The 25472-nt window shown below is 39.9% G+C and overlaps 1 protein-coding gene across 1 annotated transcript in view; it reads right to left on the bottom strand.

The window, feature by feature from the left end:
* Positions 1-25472, bottom strand: part of UBR1 (ubiquitin protein ligase E3 component n-recognin 1) — a gene marked incomplete in the record, with an annotated part of 4571807 nt that overhangs the window by 1730906 nt on the left and 2815429 nt on the right. The window contains 1 exon segment of the mRNA XM_044074213.1: positions 5249-5335. Within this exon segment, the coding sequence (XP_043930148.1) occupies positions 5249-5335 (87 nt within the window).

Genomic DNA, 25472 nt, shown 5'->3' with positions numbered 1-25472 from the left:
CGTCCTCCTCTGCCACGGAAGGACTGGTTATCCGGAGCAGGTTGGGACTGCTGCGACTTCCGGAACCACATCTTCTTCTGTCCCTTTTGGTTCTTCGAGAAGGACCTCTGGGGAGCTGAGAAGCGGACTCCGATGGCAGACAGCGTCTTCCCGTCCTTCTCGCTCTGGACTAATGTTTCGCGAACAGTTTTGCCAAACAAGGCAGAACCATCGAAGGGGGCATTCGCGAAAGTCGCCTTGAAGGGCTCTGCGAAATCACAGTGGCGGAGCCAGGCCTGCCGCCTCATGACTAGGCCTGCTCCGCTGGCTGTAGCGGATCCCTCGGTAGCGTGAGAAAGCAGCCGCATAGATGTATTAAAAACTGCTCTAAGAGTGGCCATTCGGGTGGAGTATACCTGCTTATCCTCACCCGACATGGACTCTGGGGGAGATGCAGCATATTCTTTAATCAGATCCCGCTGCATCCTGATGACGTGTGCCATGTAGTTCAGCGCTCTCAAAGAGAAGGTTGCTGAACTGAAAACTCGCTTCCCAATGCGATCCATCGAGCGGGACTCCTTGCCCGGAGGATGCATAGAGGGACTCTCCTGGGCCAATTCCCTCTTAGTGGCTGCAGCCATCATCATGGCATCTACTGGGGGGCCTTTGCTCCAGTGAGTGCGGTCCGCCGGAGGGGAAAGCATACGGTCAGGACGCTTGGGAACAGGCTCAACGGTGTCCGGATCCTTCCACGCTCTGATGGATATAAGGTCCACCAGAGGATCGGCAGGAGGGGACACCCAAGAGGTAGAAGGGCCCGCCTCGAATGCCTCCAAGAACACAGACTCGTCTGAGGAGGCCTTGGGGCAGACCACCCCCTGATCCTCAACATTTCCATAATGTCTCCAAATGAGACGTCCTCAGGGGGTGATCTTGGGGAGCCTTCCCCTTCATCCAGGTCTGTGTCTTCGGTAACGGACTCGGGGGAGTCCATGTGCCTCCTTTTGCACTTACGCTTCCGAGGTACTTCTTCGGGGGGCTGTCCGAGGAGTACTCTTCCGCAGCTGGATGTTCCAAGGGAACTACTTGGGATATCGAGGCGGGCTGTCCCTGGGACCAGCTGGTGGGGGCCTGGCCCAACTGCAAGGGAGCGCGGGATGGAGCCGTGGCAGGGACCGGGGGTCCGGAAGTTCTCAACAGTGCCCTTTCCACTACGTCGAAGGCCGAGGGGGAGCCAGCTTCTCTAAACCCTGAGAGCCGACCCCCACTCGGATCCGACGCACGGATCGGAGCCGGAGCCGAGACCGTCGGATCCGAGAGACCGGTGTGCTCCGACCTAGACGGAGCCGAAGACACACCAGCTCCCTCGGATCCGAGGCTCGGTCCGAGGCTCCGAGAGGTCGGGTCCGAAGTACCCAAAGCACTCAAGGGATGGGACGGATCCGAGGTGCGCCGACCTATCGGATCCGACCCACCCCCGGATCCAACTCTGCCCGGCGCCGACAGCTCCGAACCCATGGTGTGGGTCGGAGAAGGAGCCAAAGGCGAAAAAGGGTCAAGCCTCCCGGATGGGGGCTAGGAGCACTCCCATTTGCATTTGGGCCTGGATGAATTTCCTCATCATCCGGTCCATGTCTGCTTCACTCATGGAGAAGGTGGATCTGGTCGAGGCCACCGAAGCGGATCTAGAGAGCCGCCTTGGGGACCTCGTTGAAGGGCTAGCCTCCTCCTCCTCGGGCCCAGGAGAGAACCGAGGGGAGTGGAGCCGAGGAGGAGGGAAGCTAGAAGGCACAGGAGAGGCCCGCTTGGATGGAGGAGCCGAACTAGAAGTTTCAGCTCTCCGTTTGTGGTGCCTCTCCTTCTTTTCTCGCTCCCTAGAAGACTCTCTCTCCTCCGGCATTTTTGAGGGAGGTTGAGTCCCAGCCGGTGGAGGAGAGCCCACAGCAACTGTTTGCTGTGTAGAAGGGGCAGAAGCCGAAGCGGTATCTGGAGGGAGAAGTCCCGCCAGAACCAGCTTCGACCTCCGCTCCCTCAAAGCTCGGGGGTTGAACCCTGCACAAATGGTACAACCAGATGACAGGTGTTCAACCCCAAGATGACCGAGTGTGGCCATCCACTGGGGACAGCTTATGGCCACACTCGGTACATTTAGAGAATACTGCCTTATGGGCTTCAGACATGTTAAGCCCTAACAGGCCTAAAACACACACACACACAAACTACGCAAAACCCGAGAAAAAAATTAAAAAGATAGAGAGAGGAAAGCCTATCACAAACACTTCTAACTAATTAAATTAAAAAAGTTAAAGTTTTTCAAAATTTTTCTGTCAGAAAACTTATCTGCACTAGGAGCTCAAGGAATCCGTCGCAACTTGAAAGCGGCAAACGAAATCTGAGGTCAGTCAGGGATTGGCAAGGGGTTATGGGTAGAGGGAGGAGCTAGGAGCTCGGAGCCTAAGCTTTTGAAATGCCGGCTCGGATCCGAGGTCGGATCCGATACCCACAGGTTGCAGACAAATGAAGTCTGCCTACTTCAGATCGGGCATTAGGCAGTAGGTCTGTTTGCCTATTCAGCAGACTTCATTGACTCACATTCCCACAGGCTGCATGAAGCTCTCAGAGAAGGGCATACTGTGCGATCACACATGCTTCCCTAGTTAAGTAGTACCCTGCCTATAAGTCTGCTTTGCTCCCATGTATGCCATTACCCATTGTTAGGCGTTGTCAGTACAAGATGTTGAACTGTCTTCTGTCCCCAAAAGGATCACAGAACTTGTGTTTGACACTCATTCCCATTCCTCTGCCAGGCCTGTCCAACTCCCAAGCTGCTAACCAAATAAAGACCTACTGAGTCGCAGCCAGTGCTTTATCCCACTGTCACAGGGCTAGGCTAGTACTTTCTAAGGTTTCTTCACAAGTAGCATACAGGAGTGTTGTGCAATGTCTACTTTTCTAGACTCCTATGTTTATTCACGCTTAATAAAGAAGAAATCATACTTTTGGATCCAGAATTCAGAGTTTTCACCAAATTTCCTTGCAGCAAGAAAATTTCACTGGAGTGCAGCCGAGTATTTTTCTGCTGGACATTATACTTCTGTACTGCTACATATAAAAACTATGAAAGCAAATATTTTCTTCACTTTTCCAAATGCATTTCCTCAGATGTGGCAGACATACATCCACTCTGACAGTGTTTGCATGTGTGACCCTATAGAGAAGGGTTGCCAACTTTTATAATGTTCAGTGAGGGACATTTTTGTGGAAATTAACAGTTTTGCAGGATAAAACAATCACAGCCACTGCAAAGGGCAGCTACTCATTGCAAAAAAAATAAATAAAAAAAAAAAAAATAAAAAACCTTTTATAAATTTGATTTCATCTGTTTCAAATAATATGAAGATTTTTAGATACAAAGTAATTTTTTTTATACTGAAAGAAACTAAGAAAATAATTCTACTTACCAGATGAGACAGAGAGATGGACAGACATGATCTATCCTTACTGGAGTGTGCATTCAAATCAAAATTTCTATAGAACCTGCACCATATTACACACAGTAACTCCAGATACCTAATTAACACTAAAGCTATATACCCCCATAAACAACTACAACATGTGGTTTAAGGCCTACACTGATATAAAATAAACTACTAAGGGGAAAGCAAATGCTTGTAAAAGCCAGCTTAAAGACTTTACAAGGTAAAGGAAGAAGGCATTAACTGTTAGCAAAAGTCTTCAATACATCAACAAAATGCACGTAATTCTCGAAGACAAAAAATCAGGTTGTAAGGGGACAAAGAAAGATTCCCAAATTTGAAGAATAAAAGGTGTTACTAATGCCTAAAAGGCACCATGAAGGCAAAGAGCAATGGACTGATGATGAAATTTACATTTGTCTATGTAAATTGAATAACAACTAACAAAAACAAATATCTGCTTTTCAGGTATGACCCAGGGGCTATGATTTGGTTTAGTGACATGTTCCAGTTCACAAAGCAAGTACATAAAGATGATGGGAATTAACCCAAATTCTACAGGGCAAATATTTAAAAATATGTGCCTTAATACATTAGCTTATCTATTTACTGCCAGTTGTATATATTCAATTTCACACAAAAACTATAAAAAGTCATCCCCTCCCCCTTTATGAAGGTCATACTCCAAGTATCGATAACAATCAGGTTGAAAGTGCGACTTAACTACAACAGAAGGAAAACGTTTCCAAATAAGTAATGTTTTGACGGTTGATGGATCTTTTTCAATTCTTTCCTACTGAATGAGAATCTCTAGTATTTGACTTAAAAAAAAAACTCATTCACAGCATCTGCTAGCTCTTACCATTTTTATGAGCTGTACAAGCACTAAACTGCTCATGAAAGATGCAGTTTGCTAACTACTACACCACCTTCAATGTTAAGATAGAATTTCTATATTTTGTTTATCAATGTACCTCTTCTTATGTTAAGGTTCTACTACAATACTACAACTTTACAAATGAAAGGTGACAGGGGTACTGGGGACTGAGAGACATCTTTAGGATGAAAATGTCTGTGTACTCACATATACATATAACACAGCATTCCTGCAAGTTATGAAAATAAAGAATAGTAGTAGAATCAGTTACAGCTGCATCTGTATGACACCAAAACTATGTTTTTTAACATAGCTGACAGAAGACAATGGAATCACTTGTTAACTATGAAGATAGTTTTGGTTCCATGGAGCACAGGATTGGAGCCTTGACTGGGGTACAATCAGCAGCTCTAGCAATGGAAAACCAGGCCACAGAGGAGAAGGGGGAGGAGTGTAGAGGTGTTGTCTTCTCAACCCTCCTAGGGGAGGGTGGAGTTTACTTGAACTCAAGAGTACACAGGGCAGGATGATTTCCAAGGTGCCATAGGAGAGGACAGCAGGGGTGCTTGGAGGAAACATCCCTTGCAGAACTGAGGGAACATACTCGGTGGATAGCTGACTGTATACCCCTCCCCAGTACCTCTTCTGGTGTATGTAGTTAGGACCAGGAAGAAAAAAGCTAAAAACCTTCAAAATACCACAAAAAGTTGTCTCAACGATGACCACTTCTGGCAGGCTCTTGTCCAGTAAAAGAAATAAACTGGTTGATAGAATGAGACAGGGTCCGATGGTCAGCAGACAGTGTGGGGAAATGCAAGAGAAAAAGGTACCTTTTTTTTTTTTTTTACTGTGCATGAGCAGGGGTTCTGACAGTATCATCAATAAACACTCAAGAATTATGCTAGCCCATAATTACCTCTTCTGCCTTGGGAACTTCAGGATTCAGTACCACTGCTGATGCTCCTACTGATCTTTCTCTGAGAAGTCGCAAGGAGTCAAAAATCTGAAAAGGCACACAAAACAGCAATCATCGCATAAGTAAGCTTAGTATGAATTCAAGGCAGCAAGAGAATAATAAAAGTAATCAAACACTGCCAACTACCACAATTATCCTTCATCTATTAATACTTTGCTCTAGGGTAAGATTCTGCACTTATGTTGGCAAACATGTTTAAAGAGCTAATTTTTAATTCAATAGAGTAACTTCTTAAGAAGTCTTTCCCATTAAAAGTATCTGGGTAACACAGGAATTTTCAATTAAACTTTTACTTTTGAAGCAAAGATATTTCACACGCTTAAGACAAGAGTCTTCACTAGCCACTCCATCCTCCAGTCAGAAATTCCTACAGATCTCTGCTACTTTTTTCCTGATGCTCCCTAAATGAATTTAGTAAAATAGAACGCAACATGCTATTAAATAATTTCGGGTTCCATATTGTACAATGGCATGCATTCATGCAAATACTTTACACAAGTTCTTTTCAGCAGTAGGACTGCATTATCACCAGAAAAAAAAAGAACTGATCACAGCTCCCCAAAACATTTGCGTGCTTGCCACCATCAATTAAAAAAGGGAAAGCATGAAAAAAACTCACTCTAAACTACATTCCTCTAAATTTTTTAACATCTTTATTGCCGCTTGATATACAGCCACACATACATTGATAAAAAAAACATACTGTCATTTCTAATTTCCATGCATTATTCATTACAAACAAGCCTGACCCAAAATTTTCAAGGCCCAATTTGCACTATTTTGGTGGGGTCTGTCAGCTGTTCTCACCTACCACTCCAACCCTCCCTCCCACTGCAGGCTTTCTGGACTTAAAACCCTTTCAGATTAGTATCAGGAATATATGCTACTACTGTGTATTAAAATAAAAAAAATAAAATAATAAATAAAGTTTATCTATTAGCTTTTATTTTGCCATTAGACATGTTAAAGCAGAAGCAAAATACTAAACTCTCAGATTACCCTCAGAAACAACATCTCCTGTAGTCTCTCCACTTAGGCCCTATGTCCACAAGGTGTTTCATCAGTTGGATGCACCCAGTAAACATGTTTTCAAACTCCTGTAGTACTGCATGAACCTCCCGAACCTGGGTAGGAGACAGATGCACACTTTCCCCTCGTCTCCCTACACACTACTACTTTTTACCTACCTTTCTCTTCTCCATTATTCCCCTGTTTTGACTTTTGCATTACTCTCTTACATCCCATGCCAAACAATTGTACACAATGTAAATAATTTTGCTCTGTGTACATTTTCTCGAGACATTATGCTATGTGATGTTTTGACACTGTATAGCTATGACTCTTACAAATTTTACTAAATTGTTGTATTACATCCACATACGATTATGTTCATTTATACTACATATTATCCTAAATGAATACCTTTCTGCTTGCTTTCTTTTACATTATCACTACTGGAATGATGCTTATTAATATTCTTTATTGGGCTGTGTTTCCACAGTGCTGAGACTCGCAGTGGTCTAGAAGGATCAGTGTTCTGCTTTGAGTAACAAAAGTTAAATGAATAAAAACATCTTTGTAAGTTAAGTACATCATACAATGAAGCGTCTTTGGGAGGGTGCTGCAAACAGCACTAAGCAAACCATGTTACTAAGAAGGCGGACCATTTTCAAATGAGAAACCTGATGAAATCTTGTGACTGATTGCACTTCCCAGCAGTCACCTCCCACGTCCAATTTCCTTGGATGTCAGGAAGTACTTGACAGATGAATCAACGGGGCTGTTAACAGTTATGGGAAAATGGAGGAGCCAAAAAGAGCATGAAAAAAATCCTAACCTCTTATATTACCCCTTTCTTCCTTCACAGGCTTCCAATCATCCCTGGTACTTACTCGGAATGATCAGAGTTCCTTACCCAGTTAATTCTCATATCTAGTTAGAGTCAATGAGTTTAACAAAACCACACAATCATCATCAGAATGCTAAACAATAACAATAATAAATCCAAAAAACAAATGCTTGATGCTGATATCCCAACCAGAAGACACAAATGGAAAACCACAAAAGTCAAAAAAGTCTCTGGAAGAGTGCTGTTACGTATCCAAAAGATTTATTAAAATGAAATAAAATCACACAAAATTTCTGAGAGATTAGCGCTTTCGGGTGTTAACCCTTCATCAGATAAAGAACAAATGTTACAAAGCACTATTTAAAACAATGAACAGCCAATCAAAGACTAGTAAATAACCCGCCTATTTTTTAAGGTGGGTTTTATGGGGACAACATCATTTAACCCTGGATGCCTATGTGCCATAAATTCTATGATCTTTCTAGACTCAATTAACTCTGTATATTGTTTAATGTCTCCTCCTCTCTTATTTAGCCTCACATTAACTATAGCCCTAAAACCAAAACAATGAGTGGGATTGTCTTTTATATGTCTGAAAAGGGCATTATGTACATCATTGTTCCTGATACTGGATAAATGTTGTAAAATCCTTACTTTAAACATATTATTGGTCTTGCCCACGTAAAAGCATGGGCAAGACTTACAGTTCGCTAGGTATACAATGTCTTTGGTTCTACAAGTAGCCCTAGCTTTTAATATGAATGTTTTGTTGGTGGTGGGATGTACAAAGGTAGTGTCCTGGAGGATATATGGGCAGGCCTTGCATGTACCACATGGCTTACTGCCCATAGATGAAATAGGGGTAAACACAATCATTGATGTGTTCCCCACATAGAATATCTTTTAAATTCTTGTTTCTCCTATATCCAAACATTGGAGACGGACCGACAATAGTACTAATCATATCATCACTGGTGAGAATGTTCCAATTTCTCTTTATAATCCCACTAATTTCTTTGATGTTGCTACTATATGTGAACATAACCTTAGGTCTAAAGTGATGTGTTATTTCGTTTGGGGATGCATTCAATTCTCTATCAGGCCGATGTAACCAGGGTTTGTATTTGTGCCATATGCTCATATAGTAGAAACATCAAAGAAATTAGTGGGATTATAAAGAGAAATTGGAACATTCTCACCTGTGATGATAGGATTAGTACTATTGTCGGTCCGTCTCCAATGTTTGGATATAGGAGAAACAAGAATTTAAAAGATATTCTATGTGGGGAACACCATCAATGATTGTGTTACCCCTATTTCATCTATGGGCAGTAAGCCATGTGGTACATGCAAGGCCTGCCCGTATATCCTCCAGGACACTACCTTTGTACATCCCACCACCAACAAAACATTCATATTAAAAGCTAGGGCTACTTGTAGAACCAAAGACATTGTATACCTAGCGAACTGTAAGTCTTGCCCATGCTTTTACGTGGGCAAGACCAATAATATGTTTAAAGTAAGGATTTTACAACATTTATCCAGTATCAGGAACAATGACATACATAATGCCCTTTTCAGACATATAAAAGACAATCCCACTCATTGTTTTGGTTTTAGGGCTATAGTTAATGTGAGGCTAAATAAGAGAGGAGGAGACATTAAACAATATACAGAGTTAATTGAGTCTAGAAAGATCATAGAATTTATGGCACATAGGCATCCAGGGTTAAATGATGTTGTCCCCCATAAAACCCACCTTAAAAAATAGGCGGGTTATTTACTAGTCTTTGATTGGCTGTTCATTGTTTTAAATAGTGCTTTGTAACATTTGTTCTTTATCTGATGAAGGGTTAACGAAAGCGCTAATCTCTCTGAAATTTTGTGCGATTTTATTTCATTTTAATAAATCTTTTGGATACGTAACAGCACTCTTCCAGAGACTTTTTTGACTTTTGTAATAACAATATTAATAATCTCAGTTCTCTCCTGAGAAATAGCATTGCTCACTCACCACCCCATTTACAACTATCTCTGACAGTTTATTTGTTACACTGGATAACTGGCCTAATACATGCAGTTCCTGCCAGCCATATACCAGGTCAGAAGGGCAACAATAAAGATTAGACACAGGGATAATTTAGTGACCATGCATCATGTTTTTGCAGGCAGAAAGAAATCAGAAAGCCTTAAGGAAACTCACATGGATGCATTCAATTTTATAAATAAATTTCCACCTAAAATATCTCCCCAGGCCACTCCAACAATTTTTTTAGCTTTAAGCTTCTGCTTGCCTTTCCTATTCTGTATGCGACACAAAGTGCCTTGCAGTATATTTATGCGTCAGGCGGTTTCTGATGCTAGTTTCTCACTTCAGCCAAGTGAATACTTTCTTTCTATCTACATGTGCCTTTATCCACCTAGCCTCCCCCATGTTTCACTTTTGTTGGATTATTTTGCTCCTAATCTTTGACTGCACCAAGCATTTCTCTACCTTACTGTTACATTGGAAACATTCTGTCACAAGTCTCAGTGATCAGACATCATCTTACGTCACAGATCATGTTTTTTTTTTCTTTAGAGTGTCTTCTCATTGTATTAACTCCTTAGCTTGTATATGCTGAATCTGAACTGGATGTTTATCTTTTGGTTGTACTGATTCCTTCAGGCATATATTCTGAGTCTGAAATGGCTCCACCTCCTTCACTATTTGCTGATTATGACTAGGCCATATAAACACATGGCCCATTTTAAAATCATTAAGTTCTCTCCTTAGCTTCCACTTTTTGGTCTCAATAAACCTGTGCTCAAAGACCATTTTATCGAGCATTTCTATTAATAATGCAGAATGTCTGTTGGATTCAGTATCAGTGATCAATTCATTATAACAGTTCATCACTTCCACCCTCAATTCTGCTTTGATGGGCTTGAAAGATAAATTTATAGTTTTCATATATTGTATTCAAATGTATCACTTGCCATTGCTTAAGTAATTCTGGCTACTTCTGATAAGTCGTCATTTTAATTATTTGCAGCCCTCTTGGAACAGTTATGTCTGTATATAGGCACTGAAGCTAAGACACTGACATTGCAATTTTAAGTGACTGCATTTTTCATTCAGATATGTCCAGTTTGTATTTATACTCAGCAAGAGACCCTTCAGTATTCAAATTTAAGTTAACGTCACATTCAGTCATCTCTTCAAAACACTGTAACAATGGAGTTTGACATATCTGAATCAGATCATTAATGTGTTTGATAAACGATTATTCAACATTGCTTGTGGAAGGGCTACTATGACGATTACTCATGTTCGCAAGTGTATCCAAACATTATAAGTAATAAATATTATAGTGCTACATGACAAATTCAAACTCACCAAAAACAAAATGCAAACAACGAAGTTGTCCGGAGCCACAAGCAGTCAGTAAAATATCCAGTTTTAATGAAATCACTTGCAAGTAAAAGCACTTTTGCATAAAAATGCTTCATCAAGCAAATAACTTTAAATAAAATGTCCATACTTAATCAATATTGAATAAAAGCAACAACTGCTTGAATGGTCAACAGGTAATTATATAATTATACAAGTGACTGCTCCTTTGTTACTTTAGATATAGATTCATTATTCACATCAATTCCAAATGAAGGTGTTGAATATGTTAGAAAATATATTTATTTATTTTTATTTATTTATTTATTTTACATTTGTTGATTCAGCGGAGGCCAAAATAAACAATAATTACATTCAGATACATACAGATAACATACAGTTACAGGGATAAATTTTAGATACATTTTTCAGCAGAGTGAATTAGATACAATTCAAATGCAATAGTCATTTCTATAAGTTTTACACTAAATATAGCTTAAGATTATTTTTGAATTGACAGAGAATTCCAGACCTTCCCTATGGAGTTGGCAAAGAGAGCTTCGCCACCCAAGTTATATATCAATGGAGACACCTTTGAGAAATCTGGATATACAAGTTATATGTACATTGCTTGAAACTGTACTGACAAGCAACGCCTTTGTGTGTCAAGATAGATTTTATAAGCAGATGAAAAGTGTAGCCCTGGCTACTCCAGTGGCGAATACTTATGCAAATATTGTTTTGAATGCATGGGAGAATCGGTATAACTTCTCTGAAATTCAGAACCAATATTGCAACAGAAAGTTTTCTATAAGAGATTTGTAGATTTTTATGGGATGGTCCATTCCATACTCTAGATGACATTATAGCATATTACATACTACAACTAATTTTTTAACATTTAAGAAAAATGTGCATTTTACACAAATAGACTTTTTAGATTTCTGCAGACTGTTGTTCTGCTGTGGCAGCCACTAACAGGAAAGGCCGATAGGAGAAGATTTTTTTAGATATAACATTAAGAATACAAAACGGGGCGGTCGCGGTGGTGCAGTGGTTAGCGTTGCTGCCTTACAGCAAGAGGTTCTCCGGTTAGAGCCTCAGCTGGGGTGCCTACTGTATGGAGTCAGCATGTCCTCCCTGTGGTCGCGTGGTGTTCCTCAGAGTGCTCCAGTTTCCTCTCGCATCCGAAAGACATGCAGTAGGTGGATTGGATACTCTAAATTGGCCCTATGTGTGACTGTGTTCATGTGTGTGCCTTCTGTGGAAGGTTGGGTGCCGGGCTGGCAACTCGACACCGTAAAACTCCACTGCCAATCATGAGCAGACATGTGATCCGCTGTGGCGACCCCTAACCGGGAAAAGCCGAAAGAAGAAGAAAAAGACTAGTGTTATGATTTCATACCATCTGACACTGACTATTCCACTGTTAATTTCTGTAATTGTACTCATTATCAACCAGTCATAAACCCCTGATCAACAAGAGAAGCAAAAGTATACAGGGTTTCAATATCATTCTTCAAATTAAGCCTGGTTTCATCCCCCAAAAATAGTAAACTTCAGCAGTACACAAAAACAGATGGCTATTCAAACCAACTTTGGGTTCAAAACCATGTTGAACTCTCAGCAGCAGCCACTGACCTCTATGGGACTGCGAGCAGCAAACAGAGTTGCACAAGAGGTTCACAGTTACTAATAATACTGGACTGGACAGTAGTATAATGCATGACAGGAAATGCCTGCAGCACTATCAAGACTTATAACTAATACAGGAGCACGACTACTAATATGAAACTGCCTTGCCATTTCCTGTAGTTTCTCTCGGGCAAATCTCAAGTCTACATAATGCGTAACGACTTTGTCATAGCCTAGTGCAGGGCTCTTTTGGGCCAAACAGCCCAAATTGCTCTAGGGCTGTCCCTGATTACATGTTTTCTTTTTTTTTTTTTAGCAACTATTGGTCATTTCAACATTACATAAATTACACAGTTCCAACCATCCCTTAAACCTTACTCCTCCTAAAATTTTTTCTGACTGGATTATTCTCATGAATTCTATTTATTTCTATGCAATTTGCTCCATCCCTTTTCTAAGGATCCTATTCCACTTCTTTTACGTCATTTACAACATTCAGTACTTCAAATACAGTTGGTTTAGATTTTGATTTCCATTTTCTAATACATTTTTGGCAGCCAAGAGCATTAAACTTAGTAATGTCTTACTATATCTAAGCAAATCAGACCCTGTGTCCCAGTCAAAAGAATAGTTTCCAAGTTTTCTCTCTCCTCAAGTCTTTGTCTTCATACTTCCCATCCAAGTACTTGCTATCTACTCGAGGACAAATTCTCTAAAATCTGCTTGGGGTATTAAAAAAACTATGAATCAAAAATCCTAAGCCTTATGGGCATCGTTGCATCCTTGATGGCCATACAAATGTCCTTCCATCGTTCCCTTCAAAATTGTCCTTCCAGTCTCTCTTCCCAATCTTTTCTAACTTCCTCAGATTATCATGCAAAATTTTACTTACCCTACTAATTAACCCTTTTCTAACAGACATTCATATTCTGGAATTGACTAGAAACTCTTACCACAGATGTTTTTTCCCTTAGCAATCCTGTACTCTGATATTAGTCCCTGGTATAGAAAACAGTTTCTAACCTGCAGTCCAAACCTCTGCTTGGTCTCATCCCACACTGTTACCTTTCCTTCTCTAATTATTTGTTTCCAACACATTGATTCCTTTACCAAATGTCTATAGTAAATTCTAGCCCCCCCCTCGACTATTTACTATATCCCAATTTGCACCCATTCCTATTGCCAAACTATCCTTTCTCCATTCCCATCTCAGCTCAGTTCTTAGAATATGTTTCTTCTTTATCAATACAATATGCTGTATGGTTATTGCTATTCCCTTTAATGGCCTGCATCCAAAATCCTACTCTCTCTCTCTAATTCTCGAACTTTCCCGTTTGATCTCTATCCCTTTCCACTTTGATTTCTAACCTTCTGCTTGTGGCATGTATACCAGACTTAACTGTATAGCTTTAAATTATCCATTCAAATCAGGTGATTCTAAGCCACCTTGTTTTATGGAAAACAATCAGCTTACAGCATTAAACTCTTGACCTCTTCCCCTTCCAGATAAATTCCACTGTATGTTACCATCTTCACCTTCTCTTCTGGTTGATAAAAATATGCCTGACTTGTATATAAAACTGAAGGACCTAACCTGCATATAAAACTAAAGGGACTAAAAACATTTTCACTGCTTGTAACTTACTACCAAGAACCATAATCAAAAGCTTCCACTTTCTCAGTACTTATCTATTTTTAGTCTCTTCCTACATATCTTTAACTTCCATAACAAACTGCTTTTTTAAATCCATAAACCAAACTATTTCATCTCATCATTCCCTATAAATAAGGGTAATGTGGAACCAATTCACATATGGATAGATAGTTTACCACTATAGCCTCTCTTTAACTTCATTCATTTTATATTCTGAAGACCTGAAACTGTCTCAGAATGTTTTACAACACTGAAATATCATTTTCTGGATTCATCAAGCACAACATATCTGCAAATAAAGCTCAGTTTTATTGACTTCCATACCAGTCATATCCTTAAATGTCTGAGTTCTTATTTTCTTTGCCAATTGCTCTAAATATAAACCAAATATAGGGAAACAAGTATACTCCCCCTTCCTGGTAACTTTGTTCAAACACAGCTAGGTCAGAGAGGAACCCTATCACTTTAATTCTTGCCTCAGCTATATCTCTCTCTTATTCTATCAGGGAATGCAAATGCTTCATTTGCCCTATTCATAAACTCTCAACAGACTCTAATGAATGCTTTCACTGCAGCAAGATCCACCAACAGCAGCAATACTTTCTTACATTCCACTTCACTGTTCTATTCAAGAACAGCTGCAGTATAAAACTGGACGTTATGTACTTACCATATGCCTGGAACCTTTTCATCCAAATCAGGCCAATATGAAAATTGGGTCCTGAGAAACTCCTTGGCTCCAGTCTGGTCATTAGCCAGTACATAACTACCTCAAGCTACTCCAAAACTTTCCAATAGACCCCTGTAAACGTCTCCCTTCAGACTGAGTTGGCTGCCTAGTGACCACACATACTAAGACAAATAGCAATATTTGGAATCATATACAGAATATCTGACAATTTGGGTGAAGGATGGAGTGAAGTCGTATTGGACAGACTTGGACGAAAAGAACCCATCATCAAGTACATAACCTTTGCATCCTATTTCATCAGTCCATCTGATCTGACCACTGGGAAAGAATCTTAAGCTACCTAGATTCTCAGGTGGAATCATGACAAGATACCTTTCAAAAATGAATCTCCACATGCAGTTCTACTTCTGGAAATGATACCAAACTTATAGTGCTTGGAAAAGGTATGCAGATTAAGCCATGTTGCTGCTGCACAAATATCATTAACAGAAAAATTCTTATATCATACTCAATTCACTTAATTGTTATACCATATCAATTCAAGGTACCCTCTTTCTGCAATGCATAAATCTCAGTCAATCACTTAAGGCTTAACCAAAATAAATCCCTATGCTTAGTTTCTCTTTATATCTCCCAAACAACATCACCCCACAATTGAAGACGCTCTCTCTTGGCTCACTTCCAATATTTTTATAATAAATTTAATAGAGGAGATAGAGCCCATGGATAGAGGAGGTGACTGGGAAACAAAGTTAGAGTATAGGGAAATGATCTGGCAGTTAAGGTTGGATGCTTGTAGTGGAAAGGGACTAAATGACCATATATCTATTACTCCTGCACGAAAATTACTGGCAATGGACCCGAAATAAGTAAAATGTTAAATGTATTCTGACATTAGAGCTTTTTTTCCTATTCATTCACTTCTTATTAATTAACAATTTTTTAATAACTAACATTATATTTTAACATTCTATCCACAGATTTATACCTCAAAAAGATTTTTAATTTATTCTAAAATATTTAAAATATTTGGTATGTAGGTATATGTATATATTTATTTACTTAATATTTTTTATAATTATTTAATATTTTATATTTATTACAATATTATATTAACATATATACATGTGATGCATACATATATATATACATCTCTACAGATTTTTATATATACATATTTTTATAAATGTATTTATATTATGGTATATATTTGATTTATACACATGTTCACAGATGTACAAACAATGAAATATTATATATATATATATATTTTTATACAATGATTAATTATTATTTTTACATTATTTTAAGATACATTAAGGAATTTCAAGTGATCGGGGATGTGTACTATTTATATTCATTATAATTATGATGTTTGAATCAGTATTTTGTGTTTGTTGTTCACCATACTGTTTTTTTAAAACGTAAGGTACTGAGCAGTTGTGTACAACTAGCCCTTTTAATTTGGTATAACTAAATTGGTTTAAACTAATAGGTTGCTCAATTAAAGTAATTGTTTAATTTTAGCCAATAGGCTAACAATGCTTTACTATAAAATGTATGAACTGATAAGAGCAACTGGATTCTGAAGAAGTCTCCGTTAAGGAGACAAAAGCGCTTAATCAGTTATTTTTTTATATTTTTTCTATTTTTTCTGTTTTTACAATTTTGTTCATTAAATTATTTAAACTATTCGTTGGAATATCGTTTTTTCCTTATGACTGCAACAGCAGTGTTGGTTCGTGGTAAAAGGACAGCCTTTATTGTTCCGGAGCAGCGTTGTGTTTTTACTGTGGTTGTGTTGCTACCTTTGACTTGTGTTGCTACCTTTGACTGAGTGGTTACACTTCCAATATTTCCCAAGAAACCGTTACATTAGATTTTAAAAATGACTGGGATCCCACTAATAACGCTCTCGCTACTACATTTAACTTACTTGTCTTTGCTCAACTAATTAAATGTTCTAGTGGCCTTCATAAAACAACCACCAAATATACCACTTTTAAATGTGTATTTCAACCAACACCTCAGACAATACCAATCACTTAGGGTAAACTGTCAGATACATTAAGTGACCATCACCCACCATTTGCAATTTGTCACTGAAATAATATACACAAATCTATAAATGCTAATCAAATTAAAAATGTAAACTTTGGCCCTAATTCCCATATACTTTCCCTAGCACAATGTGATTTGTCATCACAAAAACATCTCCTACTGGATGAAGTTATAAGCAAAGTCAAACCTAATTTTGTCAATACTAAATTAACCTGCCCCACTTAGAACACTTACTAGAACTAACTCTGCGCCTTGGCTAAAATTAGAAAGAATGAAGCTAATGCAGCCGAGACAAAGCCTAGAAAACATGGAACACACAAAAAACACAATCCTCATAGGAATCTTGAGACAACTACAGAGCTCTCTAAAACCTTATCTTAGCTTGCAAGAGGAACTACCACATCTCTCTCAAAGATTCACAAAATTCTAACCTAAAGTCCTTCTGTCCTCCACAGCCATTTAAAAACAAGGAAATGCTTTCTACTCAACCCCTTTCCCAAACTCTCTATGAAAAAAAAAACAATTCAAATTTCATTTCACAGACAGTAGCTGCAATACCAAAACATGCAACTCAAACTCCTAATTTCTCACTTCAGACTTCATAAACCCTGCATCTTGTGCTTTACGCAGAGTATCAACCAAAAGTATTGAAAAACTCCTTAAAAATCTAAAACCAACCACTCTAGCCGCTGACAGTCTGTGCCAATCAAGTCCCTAAACTTACTTATCTGCCACTCCTCTGTCCTATCCCATTTTCACAGTCAATTTTCCTTTACCTGAAGCTACTGTCCCCACACTATGGAAATAACCCTTTGCATAAAAGTGGAACTTAAAAATGTTAAACTTCTGTTCCATTGCAATTATCTCAATTCTGCCTTCCTTAATACTATTTACCTAGAGAGAAATGAAAAAAGTCAAATTCATGATCTTTCTAAAGCCTCTGATACCATCATCCATCCCATAATTATTACATACTCTTCATTCATTAGGTCTCTCCTCTAATTCACTTGGCTGGTTCACCAGCTACCTCAGCAGCCATTCACAAGCAGGGAAAAGGCACTCTCTCCCTTTTCTATGATACACCAGTACCTACCGGCATAACATAAGGGTCATTCTTAGACCTTTATCATCTACCATCACAGCTCATGCAACATTAATTCAATACATGAATAATGCTACTCTAATCTGATTATCCTCCTCTCTACCTGAATTCATTACAAACCATCAATCAGTAATGTTTCACCTCCATCGAAACCTCTCTCATTCGCAATTACGCCTAAACCCCAATAAAATGAAATAATGTTTTTTTTCCTCCTAGGTCCTACACAGACAAAAAACACAACTTTACTATCCTCTCCTCCCAAAATGTACAATTAGAAATAGTCTCATAAATGAAAGTATTAGGAGTCATCCTAGATGAACAACTCATTTGGCAAACATATCCAATACTTGGCGAGAAACACTAAAAAGAAGTTATGCACTTACCATAACGTTCCACCTGTGTTGTCTATCTTCATTCATTTGTAAGTGGATCTGGATCCAATTCATTGGATAAGACTTTGCCGTTGCTAAAGCTTGCAGGAAACCAGTCTCTCAAGCTTCTTCCTTATCCACAATGCACTTACCAAATTACCTCAGGTCCTGTTTGCTGCTACATTACAGAAACAAAAGTTGAAGAGAGTCATGGAAAATCCATATCCAGAAGTCATATATATAAATAAATATAGAGAGAGACCTTGTAAACACTTGTTCCTCCAGAAGACTTGGGTGGTGGGTGGGGAGTTGAAGAAGAATGAAGACAGACAACACAAATGGAACATTAATCTAAGTATATACCTTCTTTATCTGTTGTTGTCAACCTTCATTCTATCCTCAACAAGTGGGACAGTGTCCCTAGCTACCTGTGACCAGGGCGGTCTCAAAGGAGGATATTCCTGAGCACTATAAAACCAAATGATGCCCTACCTCTGGAGACTAGATCTAACTTGTAACGAGTGACAAAGGTATGGGAAGTAGCCTGAGTTGTTGCAACACATATATCATCCATGGATTGATTGAATAACTGTGGAAGTAGCCATGGATCTAAAGGGATGTGTAAGAGTAATGCCCAATTTTGTATGGACAAAGGAAATGCAATTTGTTAACCACTTTGATAAGGTAACTTTAAAAACTGTTCAGAGAATGAAATAAACAATTGGTCAGGTTTCCCTATTTTTTTTCTGTTCTATGTAAATAGAATCACAATTGTCTATGAACATCCAGTAAATATAGGATATGTTCTGCTTTGTTGGTAAACTTGGAAAAAAATGCTGGTAGACTGACGTCCATATTGATATTGGATTCTGACACCACCGTTGGCAGAAAGGACGGATTAGTACTTAAGGTAACATTACCTTTGTGGAAAATCAAGCATGGAGATTTAGAAGATAATGCTTAAATATCGGAAATTCTTCTTGCAGAAGTAATAGCAACCAAGAAAATTGTCTTCCATGTAAGATATTTAAGGTCACATGTAGCTGCTGGTTCAAAGGGGGTATGTGTGACAGACCGTAGCATCAGATTGAAATCCCATGGAGGAGTGGGGTCTTTAAAGGGAGGCCTTAGAACAGCAGTCCCTTTGAAGAAGGCCTTGCTCAACTTGTGAGAAGCTGTGGATGTGCCATTAAAACCTGTATGGTAATTTGAAATTGCTGCTAGTTGTACTTCAACAGTTGAAGGACGAGCACTGTTTTGAAACAGGTGTGATAGGAAATCTAAAATGTGATTGATAGGAGCTGAAAAGGGGTCAAGATTGTGTTGCTGTGCCCAAAGGACAAATCTTTTCCATTTGCTGGAATATGTTTTTCTTGATGAGGGTTTATAGGAAGATAAAATTATACGTAGGACAGGTGATAAAGAGCACAGACTGTCTGGCTACTAAGGGAATTGGAGAAGCCAAGCAGTCAGTTTGAGGTTTGGTATATCTGGGTGTGATATTCCCATCAGGTGAGACAGGAAAGTCCGGAGTTGGATCTAGATTCCACGCTGGTTGAACCGGGTGAGGCCAGGGGAAGGGAAACCAAATTTGTCGAAGGCAATAGGGCACAATGAGGATTACTGTACTCTTCGACCTGGCAGCTTTCTGAAGAAATTTTGGAATCAGTGGAGTTGGGAGGGAGGAAAGCATAGAGAAGACCAGACGGCCAATTGTGAAGTACAACATCTCTCAGTGACTTCGCCTGTGGGGGAATCAGGGCAAAGTAGTTGCTGCACTTGTTTAGGGGAGAAGCAAAAAGCACACAGCATGGCTGGCTCCAGTGATGGAAAACCTTGTCCGCCACTGTCTCGTTGAGGGACCACTCATGTAGAAGAAGAATGCACCTTCTCAGTTTGTCCACAATCATGTTAAATTTCCCCTGAATGTGCGTCACTAATAGAAAGCGGTCAGAAGAATCACCCACTGGCAGACCCTGAGAGCTTCTTGACATAATGGGTAAGATTTGGTTCCCCCTTGTTTGTTGACGTACCAGACAACAGATATGTTGTCCATTTGAATCGCAATCAGTCCAAAGAGATCATCTTGAAGTGTTTGCAAAGCCAAGAGCACTGCTTCCATTTTGGGATCAAGTACCCTGGACTGTCTTCCCTACATAATGCCCCCCCTTCCCCATATGGGAAGCATCCATGGTCACTATGGTTTTGGGGTGTTGGGGGATGAAAGGATGGCCAGGAAACATCTGGTTGGACTGGATCTAGCAATTCAGAATGCTTTTGCAAGTCTTGTTAATTCTTAGCTGGTTCGACACTGTTTGATGAAGGATTGACCACTGAGTAGTCTGGATCCATTGAAAGATCCGCATGTAAAACCTGGCCAATGGAACTAAGGTTATCGCCACTGCTATGAGACAGAGTGGGGAGTACTGAATGGGCTGAAATTGAGGTGCTCTTTACAACCTTCTTTACCTGTGACATTGTTTGAACTTGGTATGGTGGAAGGGAGCAATGGCAGACTTTGTGTTGAGAAGTGCTCCAACATATTCCAACGTCTGAGTTGACTGAAGTTGTGATTTTCTGTAGTTTATGGTTATTCCTAGGAACGTATAAGTGTGGAGAACATAATCCCTTGCATGTAGGAGTTGATGCCTGGTCAGAGCGTTAATGAGCCAGTCATCCATGTAGGGAAACACCTGGAACCCCTGGAGTATGAGGTAAGCTGCTACTACTGCCATGCATTTGGTGAACACCATGGGGGCTGTGGTGAGTCTAAAGGGCAGTATTCTGAATTGGTAATGACTGGCTCCCAAATGAAAGCACAAGAACTTCCTGGATAACTTGTTCATTTTTAAGTGATAACAGGTGTTCTGAACCTCTGTCAAGCACATCCAGTCATCCCTTGCTCAGAAAAGGGAGAATGGACTGAACTGCGACCATCCGGAACTTGGTTCAGTAAACAGATTTGTTTAGATTTTCTAGGATTCTCCAAAGGGGACAATCTTCACGAGGTGACCATAGGGACCCTTCGCCCTCATCAAAATCAGTATCTTCGGTGACAGACTCCTGTGGGGAGTCTAGATGCTTCCTCTTGCACATCCTCTTCCTGGGAACTTCCTCAGTGGGATGCTCTGGGGAAGTCTCAGAAGAGGGAATCAAAACTCCCTGAGGAGGAACCTGAGGCTTTGAAACTGGACGCCCCTGTGGAGAAAGGTGGTGAGGCTCTTGACGCTGTGGCATCATGGTAAAATACCTAGGATCCAAGGGAGAAGGCTCCATCAGGTCTGTCAAGGGAGAGAACACACTCTTTGCAGCCTTGGAGACAGAGCTCAAAGGAGCTAGAGAGGAGCGCTGATGGAGAAAACATGCTTCTGAATCATCACTCCCTCTGTCTGCAATACCCCCCAGGGTGAAACCTGGAGCCAAACCATCCAGTGCAGAGGCTCTGAGGAGCAGAGATAGCTACAAAAAGCTCAGAGTCGTATGCTGCACCTTGGATCCGACAGGCAGGATTCAGCTCTGAGGGCTCTCCGGATCCGAATGGATTGGAAGTCTCAGAGACAATGTCAGATCCAAAGAAGCAGAGATCCTCATATTCAAGACTGACGGATCCAGATGGCTAGGAACTTGTAACTCTAAAATAACAGAAGGTATTAGAGGAGGAATTTGCAGGGGAGGTGTGGTGGGAGGTCGGATAACCTGACCCAGAGGGGTAGGCGGTGAAGGAAAAACGAATCTGCCCTGCATCTAGAGAATCTTCCTCACCACTCTCTCTACATCTTCTGTGAGGCTTCTAGATGAATGAGTGGAGTAAATGGATGGAGATGCTGGTCTGTAAAAATCGTGATGGAAGTTTGTCAGGAACTGGATCCAAGAACGGAGAGTATTTGTCAGAGTCTGATCTGATCACATAAGATCTGATGGCTTTGATTTCTTCTGGCCAATGTCAGATCCGTAACTTTTTGCTCTGACCTAGTAGGATCCAAAGTAGTAGTTGGATCCTGTACTTTTAACTTCTTCTGATCCAGGGTTGAGACTAGTTCTTTTGAGCTTCTCTTCCAAGAAGAGTCTGAAGAAGATTTAGAGGAAGTAGAAGGCTTCCACTTTGGAGACTGGGGTATGACTTCTCTGAATGATGATGGAATAAGGCCTTTCAAAATTAACTTATTTGTAAGCTCTAGGAGAGTGTGGGCATCCGAAAGCAGCAGTTTATGCTCACACTTTGAAGATTTTACAGCCTGCAAGTTTGTCGGCCATGATAAAATATCTAGTCAGTCCGATTAGAAAAAAAAAACAGCACTGATAGCTGCAATAACAGTAAAACTACCAATGCAATACAGTACTAATAATAGCTAGCAAGAACTTTTTTTGTTTTGGTAGGAAAGAAAGGACAAGGGTATACCAACAATGGTATGAGAGAACTACGACAAAGTCATAAGGGAAAGGGAGATACTAGCAACAGTATCCAAGAGCATCAAATATGAACAGCAGTGACAACAGATACTCAAACTACAAATACAACACAAATAATAATAATAATAGCTACCAAGAAGGAAGGAAAGGGCAAGGGAATAGCAATAACGTTACAAAGAGAACTACAACAGAGTCATAAGGGAAAGGATGTACGAAGAAGAAATTATATGCGGAAAAAACAGGAGAAAGGCAGAAAAATGGTTATACAGTTATAAATAACAATAAATTAAACTTTTTGAAGAAATTACAAGGAAATTTTACTTATTCAAAAACACAACTCGAGACAGATGGTAAACCACATCTGATAGAAGCGGCAAACGAGGTCTGAGGTAATTTCGCAGGTACGTTGTGGGTAAGGGAGAAGCTCGAGAGATTTGGTGGCTGCAAGCTTTAGCAACTGTTAAGGTGGATCTGACGGATAGGATCTGAACCACTTAAGAATAGAATGAAGATTGACATCAGTTCTACAAATTATACCTCATTTACACAGCTTCTAACTTTCTTATTGCACAATCACAGAGAACACTTGTAGAATAACAAGTGTGCTGTGCCTTTAAGAAGCTTTTCTAAGTCTGTGTGTGCACATAAAATCCTAGCATGTGTTACTTTCCGTGCCATTTTGAAGGTGCAGCCAGAGTGTTAACATCTATGTGCATGATGGCTAGTTTTTTTATAAGTTAAAGTTACTTAGTCTAGTTTACAATGTGTTTTTATGTAATAAAGCTACTTGTACAAGAACCCACAGTTTACCTGTTTCTTCCTGACCTGGCGAGCAACAATACTGCTACATCTCATTTCTTATCAAGCTTACTCTACACCTCACCTATCCTTACAAAAAATAACTTAACATTAATCCAAAAGCTAGAACAATATTACAACAAAATTGCTAAATTTGCTGCCAAATTGCCCAACTCAACTCATTTTTGTCTCGCATTAAAAAAATAAACTGTCCTGAATTAGCAAAAAAAACAAAAGTTATGTACTTAGCATAACACAAAATCCGTAATTATCTAAAAATATCTAAGATAAACAAAATGTATTCTCCTTTATTTGAATATTTCAGAAAAAAACAAGCAAATGTAGTGGTTGCAATAAGTTGTTTTCAGTAGCCACCTTAGGAGAAAAAGGGTTAGTTCTGAACAAAATCCTATCCTTGTGAAAAAGCATCTACAGGTGAGATGAAGATAAGACTTGCAATTCTGAGATTCTTCTACCTAATGTGATGGCTACTAAGAAAACAGTTTTCTAGGAAAGAAATTTCAGTTCTACTGATGAGCCATGCTCAAAGGGAGGTTTAGTTAAGAGCTTCCAGATTTAGATCCCAAAGTGGAAGTAGATCTTTGATTGGGGTTCCAATTATAAAGATCCCTTTGAGGAAGGTTTTGCACACCTTGTGTGAACCAAGAGAATGATCTCTGAAACTCACAATTAGAGACTGCTACTAGCTGAACTCTGATGGTGAAGTACCTAGAGCAAGACTGAATAATGGACTGTAAGAAACAGAGTAAATCTGAAACAGTTGCGGAAAAAGGGTCAGTGTTTTGACAGTCAGCCAAGAGTTTAAAACGTTTCCATTTATTGTGACAGATTTTGAGAATGGAATCCTTCTGAAAGGCTTTAATGATTCTAACCACCTCCTTAGTGAGTGACTAATCTTTGGCTATTACTGGAATTGGAGAAGCTAAGCAGGCAACTTTAGGTTCAGAATGTCAGCGTGATGCTTCCTGGAGGAGTGAGTGATTAGATACTGAATGTGATTCAGGAGCCAAGGCGGCACACACAGAAGAGGTTTTATAAGGGGAACACAGACTTGTCTAGGCCAGAAGGGAGGCTTTGAGGATAACTGTTACCTTGCACTTCATTGCTTTCTGCAGCAGCCTGGAAGTTAATGGAATGGGGGTAAGCATAAAAAAGCTCCAAAGTGTCTGCTGAGATAGACTATCCTTTGGTGACTGTCCCAGCGGAGGGATGAAGACAAAGAACTTGCTACACTTGATATTCATGGAAGAGGCAAGCAGATCATAGCAAAGATTGCCCCAGCAATGAAAAATCTGACTGGCTACTCCTGGATTGAGGGACCACTAGTAAGAAGTAAGGAGAGTCCTACTGAGCCTGTCTGCTTGGCAATTCAAAACTCTGGGGATGTGTGTTCCAATAAGAAAACATTTCAAGGCCATTGCCAAACTACCATTATTTCCAGACATAATGGGTACAATCTGCTTCCATTTTGCTTGTTGATGTACAAAACTACATACTATCCATTTGGATTGAGATCACTCCCTGAGGAAGTTGGTCCTGAAGCTCCTGCATCACAAGGAAGACTGCCCTGTACTCAGACATTTAAGCGTAAATTGGCATCTATGTCTGACTACTGGCCTAGGACTATCCTCCTTTTCTTATGGCACCCTACACTCCAATAAGGGGAGGTCTATGGACACTACAGCTACTGTGTTTGAGATCATAAAGGGTTTCCCCGTAGAAACCAGTGAAGAATTTAGCCACTACCTCAAATAACATTTGCACGATTCTTATGACTGTAGTTCTGGATAGAGGATGCAGGTACTGAGACCACTGGGGCTGAAGCCACTGCAAAATTCTCACATGGAAGTGTGCAAATTGAATCATTACACCTAAAGAAATCATGAGGCCCAGGATTCTCAGAATTAGAGTAGTGGAAACAAAACGTCTGAAAAGCCACTGGATAGCACCTCTCAAGATCTGAAGTCTTTCCCGTGGTAAAAAAATTATGTGCTGGGTAGTGTCTAGCTTGCATCGTATAAATGTGATAACCTGAGTAAGTGCCAAGTTGGACTTCTGAAGACTGACTGTTATGCCCAGAGAGATGCAAAGACTGAGACGAGAGTTTCTGCAGCCAGGAACTAATTGTCCAGGTACACAAAGAACTTTTACTACAAGTCTTAAGTGGGCTGCTACAACAGTCATGCATTTGGTAAAAAC

Source organism: Protopterus annectens, chromosome 6.part0 (genome assembly GCF_019279795.1).
Source record: "Protopterus annectens isolate FY-2018-M chromosome 6.part0, PAN1.0, whole genome shotgun sequence".
NCBI classification, from domain to species: domain Eukaryota; kingdom Metazoa; phylum Chordata; order Ceratodontiformes; family Protopteridae; genus Protopterus; species Protopterus annectens.
The sequence above is the reverse complement of the archived record's forward strand: the minus strand, read 5'-3'. Positions and strand labels throughout refer to the sequence as shown.